This window comes from Mus musculus, chromosome 16 (genome assembly GCF_000001635.26).
Source record: "Mus musculus strain C57BL/6J chromosome 16, GRCm38.p6 C57BL/6J".
Lineage (NCBI taxonomy): Eukaryota > Metazoa > Chordata > Mammalia > Rodentia > Muridae > Mus > Mus musculus.
This window is the reverse complement of record NC_000082.6, coordinates 14,627,916-14,635,574: the sequence shown is the minus strand read 5'-3', so window position 1 is coordinate 14,635,574 and position 7,659 is coordinate 14,627,916. Positions and strand designations below refer to the sequence as shown.

Below are 7,659 nucleotides of genomic sequence, written 5' to 3'. Positions count from 1 at the left end.
GACTCATAAGGCCCCACCCTTCAGTGAGGGACTATAGGAATATAATATGGGTCCTGGAAGATATCATAAAATTAAAAGAAAAGAAATTTCAGTTAAGCAACCACATTTTAACTTAATTGGTGTATTAAGAACAACATAGCTGTTTGGGTGATGTTTTTATACATGTTTGTAAACTGAGTATGTAAATGTGAACTAGGCTGGCTTTGACTTACAGAATGCAGTAAAAATTCATTTATTCTGGTTAAGTCCAGAGGAAACGCCAGTTTCCATAACTCCAAAAGCGGTGCAATATCCACAATTCAGTTCAATCTGGACTTTAGAGTATTTCTGGAGGCTAGATAAAAGTTAGCCTTCCTCAGGAAGTTTTAAAGCTGTCTCTCACTCTACTCTTTTATGACCAACTGGAGGGACAAATGGTTACCTGTGATGTCTATTAGCATATCAAAGCTTGCACTGGCCTCTAAGCTCCCTCAGTATCACAGGTACCTGTTACCCATTTCAAAGTCAAGGTTAGTGTATTAGCTCCTCTTGCTTCTCCTCCTACCCTAAGCTCCCTCTAGCTCATGGGCTTCTCATTCATATAGCCATTGCTATTTCTCATTCTCTCTAGTTCATATTCCTCTCTCCCTCCCTCTAGCTCTCTGCTCTGCTGGGATTCTTTCATAACCACACGGAGTATGCTAGCCATGCTCAGTCTTCTCTTGATGCTTCCTGGAAGCTCCAGCTATTCCCTATCCCACACCTACAATAAAAACCTCCCCCTTAACCATACCATGGGGTGGTCATAGTGGCATTTTATCCAATGCTAAGAGATAGTTTGAAATTTTGTATTTTAAAATTTATATTTTATAAATATTTTATAAAACTTTTTAAAAAAATTTTAATTCCTTCTAGTATAGTATTGATTGTCCTGATAGATGCTTCAAAGAACTGACAATAAACTGCAGCAGTAACTAGAGAGGAAAGCAAGAATTACTAGAAGTATCATCAAGAACAACAGTGGTGGCATTCTCAGGATGATCATGGGCAGCATCATTAGTGACATCATCTGTAGCTTCTTGTATAATAACATCAGTTCATTGTGCATGGAAGGTATGAGAAGTGGAGGCTCACTTTTTGTTGTTTTTGTTTTTGTTTTCTCAGATGCTGTTTGTTTTGGAATGTTTGTTTTCAAGACAGTGGTATTCCCTCAAGTCAGTATATCAGCATAGAAAAAGTAGACATTGATTGATATTTAACAGTAATAAACCACTGCATATGCTTAGCTACTCTGAAAACTCAGAAATCATGGGGAAAGACAACCATTTCCTCATTCCAGAATAGGAAATAACCATGAGCCAACCAACATTACTTAATCATGGTTTTTTGGGGATAACTGACTTTATATTTTTATATGGTGTATTTTCAATATTATTGGGAAACAGAGACTTTTTTCTGGTACCAGACAAAGCTTAAATAGCCCTATATGAAGCATGGAATTTATTAACCATAAGTATTAGCACCAAAAGAAAATTTAGTTTTCTAGAACAGAAATCATCTTCTATTTTAAACCATTGTTTGTCTGGTAACTTAACCTGATCATCAGTTTTCTTACTGGTAAAAATCTTCTTGGTTAGATTCCTCAGACCACCCTTGTAGAATTCGGTGTATCAACCATCTCCTTAATCAACAACAACAGGAAGGGTAGAAGCCAGATCTGTGCCATTATCATGATCAGTGGTATCACCTCTGCCACGAACAGGAGCACGCCTGGTGTTGGTGTTTATGCCTTGGCTGGAGTGGTCAGTTGAAGGGTCCTCCATGTCACAGGGGCCACAAAGAGGAGCAGATTCAGGATCAATACTGAGCCTGTCACCCTTGCCTTGAGCAAGAAGACAAGAGTCAAGAGCAAAGTCAGCATTGTGATCAGGGTCAGTGGTCTCATGAGAGCAGTGCTCAGGAGCAGGCTCAGGGTTAAAGTGTTGTTGGCCCCTTAGGTGCTCAGTTTGAAGAGCTAAAGCAAGTGGGAGAGCCAGGTCAGTCTTCTGAGCTTTGTCCATGGCACCCATGTCACCTGCACCACCAGTGCAGGCAGCAGGAGCTGGCTCAACGTGTGCAGTAGCCCTCAAGGCAGCAAGTCTATGCTCGAAAGAGCTAAAATTGGGTGCATACAAATACCCTGTCTTCTTTTCTTCAACCTTTAAAGAAATATTCAGATGTTACTTTTCATTAAAATTTTTATGGTCTTCGTTCATTTTATCATTTGTCTGTAAATGTCACAATCTTGATTTTAGTCCCCAATTTATAATTTCAGTCTAAATTTATCATTACAGCCATCAATACCCTGTAACCTCTGCTTCCTTCCTGCTCCAATAGAGTTCCAGAGTTTTCAGAAACCTCAAAATTGTATCTGCTCAGCTTTATGCTTTACTTCCTTCGTCTCTTTGCTACCTAACATCACCATCCTCTGTATAATGGGAAGATATAAAAAGAAAAGGACAAAATATTTCCTCTCCTGACTTCATGACTTGGATTTTATATTCCAGCCAGATTAATATGATGTGGCAATGAGGAGCTTCAAGAATGAAATGAAACTCTCTCTTCTGCATTACATTAGTTCTTGCCTCCTTGGCCTTTCACAATTTCTCATTGGGGTCCTTGGAGGGTAAAACAGTGAAGGTGCCCTCTGAAATGCATGAACAAAGTATGCCAGTACTGGCAGAAAAGAAGAGCTGCTGAGCTGCAAATATGGGTCATGGAGATGCTTTCTAACCTCATACTTCTTAACCATGATTGTTAGATATGTGAGCAATGGCCTGTTCCAGTACTACTGTGGCTGCTTGAATAAGAACAACCCCTAGTTCCCCAGTGGGTAGAACTATTATTGAAACGATTAGGATGTGTGACATTATTGGTGAAAATGTGTCACTGAGGGTGGGCTTTGAGGTTTCAAAAGACTAGTGCCATCTCCAGTGAGCTCTCTGCCTTCTGTTTGTGAATGAGGATGTGAGCCCTCAGCTGCTACAACAGCACTATGTCTGTCTGTCCAAAGTCATGATGATGATATAACTATATATATCCTTTTAAAACCATAAGCCCTACCCCAAACAAACCCTCCATCTTATAAGCTGCCTAGGTCAGAGTACTTGAACAGAACAATAGAAAGTTACTAATACAACCATTGATTACGTTCAGGAGAAGTGTCATGACAAAAGCCTGAACAATTCATTCAAAATTCTTAAGGAGCATTATTCAGTGTCACAAACAAATGAGCCAATTCCATAGTGCTAGCTCAGGTAGGATACTCAGAATACCCACTAAATTAATCAGATAAATTTATCAAGTTGATGCTGCTTGGTGGATGCAAAGTTTCCTCTACGTTTATTTGCTAACAAACGTCTACAGGTCTTTGTCATTCTTTACAACTAAGTGAAACTTGAAACTTAGCAGTCTTCTTTTTCTTTCAATGCCAAAATTGCTGATGATATATGTTACTTAAGTGAAAAACTCACACATTCTAAAACTTACCAATCATCAACAAATAATGTACACACAGAAATGATTGAATAAAATAGCTTGAGCAGCATTGTTGGTAAAAGAAAAAAAAAGATGAGGAAGTATACACGTGTTACATGTGTATGAAAACTCTTTAGAGTGGTCCTGTGAGAATGTTGTTTACTTATTTCATTGAGAAATATGAACCTGGACACATCAAACACAATGAGATGAGTTTACATGCGGTATTTGTCAGACTTAAGACACATTTTCATAAGCTACATGTTTTCTCATGCTTCTTCCTCATTAGTAAAGTACTCTTAAACCATTTATAAAAGGAATGCCATGTTTATTTTCCAGGACACATGACGCATGGAAGAGAAACACTGAAGATGACTGAGAAAACCTTGAAGATATTTAACTGAACCATTATTTACAGACAGGAGTATGAATGACTACCTAGAAGACATCACATATTTATTAGAATAGGCACTTTTATATGAACTAGTCTAAAATGTATTTATTATTGGAGTGTGCATCTATATGTGTGTGCATATAAGTGTGTGTATTTATGTTCCTGTGTGTGCTAGGCTGCTGTGTGTGTAAAGGCTGTGTGTGTGCTGTGCTAGGCTGCTGTGTGTGTAAAGGCTGTGTGTGTGCTGTGCTAGGCTGCTGTGTGTGTAAAGGCTGTGTGTGTGCTGTGCTAGGCTGCTGTGTGTGTAAAGGCTGTGTGTGTGCTGTGCTAGGCTGCTGTGTGTGTAAAGGCTGTGTGTGTGCTGTGCTAGGCTGCTGTGTGTGTAAAGGCTGTGTGTGTGCTGTGCTAGGCTGCTGTGTGTGTAAAGGCTGTGTGTGTGCTGTGCTAGGCTGCTGTGTGTGTAAAGGCTGTGTGTGTGCTGTGCTAGGCTGCTGTGTGTGTAAAGGCTGTGTGTGTGCTGTGCTAGGCTGCTGTGTGTGTAAAGGCTGTGTGTGTGCTGTGCTAGGCTGCTGTGTGTGTAAAGGCTGTGTGTGTGCTGTGCTAGGCTGCTGTGTGTGTAAAGGCTGTGTGTGTGCTGTGCTAGGCTGCTGTGTGTGTAAAGGCTGTGTGTGTGCTGTGCTAGGCTGCTGTGTGTGTAAAGGCTGTGTGTGTGCTGTGCTAGGCTGCTGTGTGTGTAAAGGCTGTGTGTGTGCTGTGCTAGGCTGCTGTGTGTGTAAAGGCTGTGTGTGTGTGTGCTAGGCTGCTGTGTGTGTAAAGGCTCTAGGATGACTTTCAGGAGTTGGATCCCTCTTTCCTCAGTGAAGCAGTCTCTCTCTCTCTCTCTCTCTCTCTCTCTCTCTCTCTCTCTCTCTCTCTCTCTCTCTCTCTCTCTCTCTCTCTGTTTCTGTTGCTCTGTGGGTTCCACTCTGGCTGGCTTGTGTTTTCCAAGGCTGTTCAACTCTCTCAGCCTCTTATCTGGATTTAAAGGTACTGGGATTACATATGTGAGACTTTTGCTGCTTGTTGTGTTTTCCAGGATGGAACTCAGACCATTAGGCTTGTACAGCAACTGCTTTGACACAGTGAGCCATCTTCATGGCCCATATATGAATGAGTTTGTTTGTTAGCAGTTCAGAATGAAAATGATAAAGAAAAAGATCTGAACAGCAGCAATTCCTTGAGATGTGAGCTTTCTCTTTTTCTAAAGCCAGGCATCATCCTTATAACCTGCCTGTGCCATTTAAAGCTTGCGTTACTTTACCTCTTTACAAAGATTACCGTTTGGTATTTCTGTTAGCCTGTGGTAGAGAACTGACATTATCTTGCTCAGGTCTGTGATGTTATAACTTTTATACTGCAATTAGCAGGTAATAGCTTCTGGGAAAGTCTCATACTAGCTTGGTTTTAATTGTGTTTACCAGCAGGAAAGTGTTGTCTTTTTTGTTTTATTTAAGGCACATTGTTCATTTGTTTGAAGGATGAAAACTACAGCCCTTTTGGATTAGTAGATTCAGGCATGTCTAATATCTATCTGTAATTAGTGATAATGAAGTTTATAGTCTAATCATTTGAATATCAAAGATATTGGTTCCTCTCATGACCACTCTAATTACTCCATTGTCTTTATATTCAACCTCATTATTATTTACTTTTCTATCATCATAAAAATTCTATATTTGTATAAACATCTTCTATGTGTATTAAGCATGTCAACTACTTCAGGTGTTATTCTTACTTTCTAATGAATTTTCACTTAAATTTTAGAACATGGTTGGCAAATGAATTACTGTGATAAAGAACATAAGAAAGATGTAAAAATATTTTCAGGGCTGGGTTTTAGGAATGGAAGGTCTGGAACACCCACAGTATTGCAAAGAATCTTCTTGTATCTTACAGTAAAATGTTGTGCTTCCCGATGTGGTGGCAATTACCTTTATGTGCTTTACTCTTCTAGAGTCATCAGGTGGCAACTCTTCCTTAGAATAAAGAATAACTTCAGAATTTTCAAATTGTTCATGAGCCATCTCCTTTAAATCTTTTCGGAAGTATTCCTTCAGATGTTTGTACTGCTGTGCATTCTGCTTGCCTACTGTTGCCTCATTTGTTCTCATAGAAGGCTGTGACCGGAAAGATGCATATTCAACATTGAATTCCTTCTCCATGTCTTGTTCTTGAGATACTTTCTGCAGATAAGAATGAGGAGGGTGATTTTGATCCATTCAATCTCATGAGTTTTGTGTTTGGGGGTACTTGTTTTCAGAATGGACTTTCTTTTGGTCACTTCATTACAGGATGCATGCTCAGAAATAAGGAGTGTATAGTGAAGTTCTTACATGGTCTAGTCCCACTGAACACATTGCATACAACTTTCATAATAATATTGATAGGCTATATGGAAATGAACAACAGTGGTACAAACGAGAATGGGACCTATTAGATCATATTTTGAATGTCTGGTATGTTTGGCAGGGCTGCTTTGTTGATTCAGAGGCATGGCCTTGTTGGAGAAGGTATGTCACTGAAGGTCTTCCCCACTCTACCTCTGCCTCATACTTCTAGATCAGATACGAGCTCTCGGCAGCTGCTTTAGTGCCATTCCTGCATACTTGCTGCCAAGATACCAAGTATGATGGTCATAGACTATCCCTTTCAAACTGTAAGCACACCTCCAATCTAATGCTTTCTGTGGTAGGTTGCCTCAGTCATGGTATCTTCTCACACCAGTAAAAATTTTGGGGGCTGGTGAGATGGCTCAACGGGTAAAAGCACCGACTCCTCTTCCGAAGGTCATGAGTTCAAATCCCAGCAACCATATGGTGGCTCACAACCACCTGTAACAAGATCTGATGCCCTCTTCTGATGTGTCTGAAGACAGCCACAGTGTACTTACATATAATAAATAAATAAATCTTTAAGAAAATTTTAAGACTATAACCCATATTAAGAACCACTGTGCTGATTTTATGCCTTCCCTCTCTCTCTCAATATAGACACTGAAAACTTCTAGAGACCACTAAGCAGACATAACTCTCTAAAACTGGCCTGAGTGACTGGTAATATGAAACTACAAATTTAATCCCTGGAAATGCTTTTTTAGTTCAACCTAACTTAATGACTATTACTGACACTTTGTTCATAATGCCAAACTTTATTCATGTGTCTTAAATTTGAAGATAAATGTATCATTTGGGGACATTATACAAATGGGTAAAAATATTATATTATATTATATTATATTATATTATATTATATTATATTATATTCAGAATAAAAGTGATGTGTCCAACCAACATTCCAGCATTACTGAGAGAAGGCTCATTAAGTCCCACCCCTAGGTGAGTAGATATAGACAACTGATAACTGCTGAGGGAAGAAGATAGTTTTCTTCCAAGATGCAACTTGTGAGGCTATTCATGAACCAGTAATTTTCCTACATATGCACTCCTAAGTGGACTCTATTTTTTAAGAAAACATGAATTTGTAAATGAATAGTGTTGGTGGCAGATAGGGAAGATTTGGAGGGGAGTAAAGTATGGGTGGATCTGATCAAAATTTGTTATATGCATTTATAACATTTTCAAACATTAAAATAAATTAATTAAAAAAATAATGTTCTCTTTATCAATAGAGACAGAGTACAAAGAACTTAGTGACTGGGTTAAGAAGAATAACTAGAGCCCCAAACTGCCCCAATATCAGTATTTCAACACAATTTATATGGCATTATTTGA

The 7,659-nt window shown here is 39.1% G+C and overlaps 1 protein-coding gene across 1 annotated transcript; it reads right to left on the bottom strand.

Moving 5' to 3' along the window:
• Positions 1–1,415: 1,415 nt before the first annotated feature.
• On the bottom strand, positions 1,416–6,105 carry LOC115488637. Its single transcript, XM_030249379.1, has 2 exons — positions 5,860–6,105; positions 1,416–2,177 (listed from the first exon to the last, which is right to left on the bottom strand). The coding sequence occupies exons 1-2, from the start codon at positions 6,088–6,090 to the stop codon at positions 1,662–1,664; spliced, it is 747 nt and encodes a 248-aa protein (XP_030105239.1). The 5' UTR covers positions 6,091–6,105; the 3' UTR covers positions 1,416–1,661.
• Between the last annotated feature and the right edge of the window lie 1,554 nt (positions 6,106–7,659).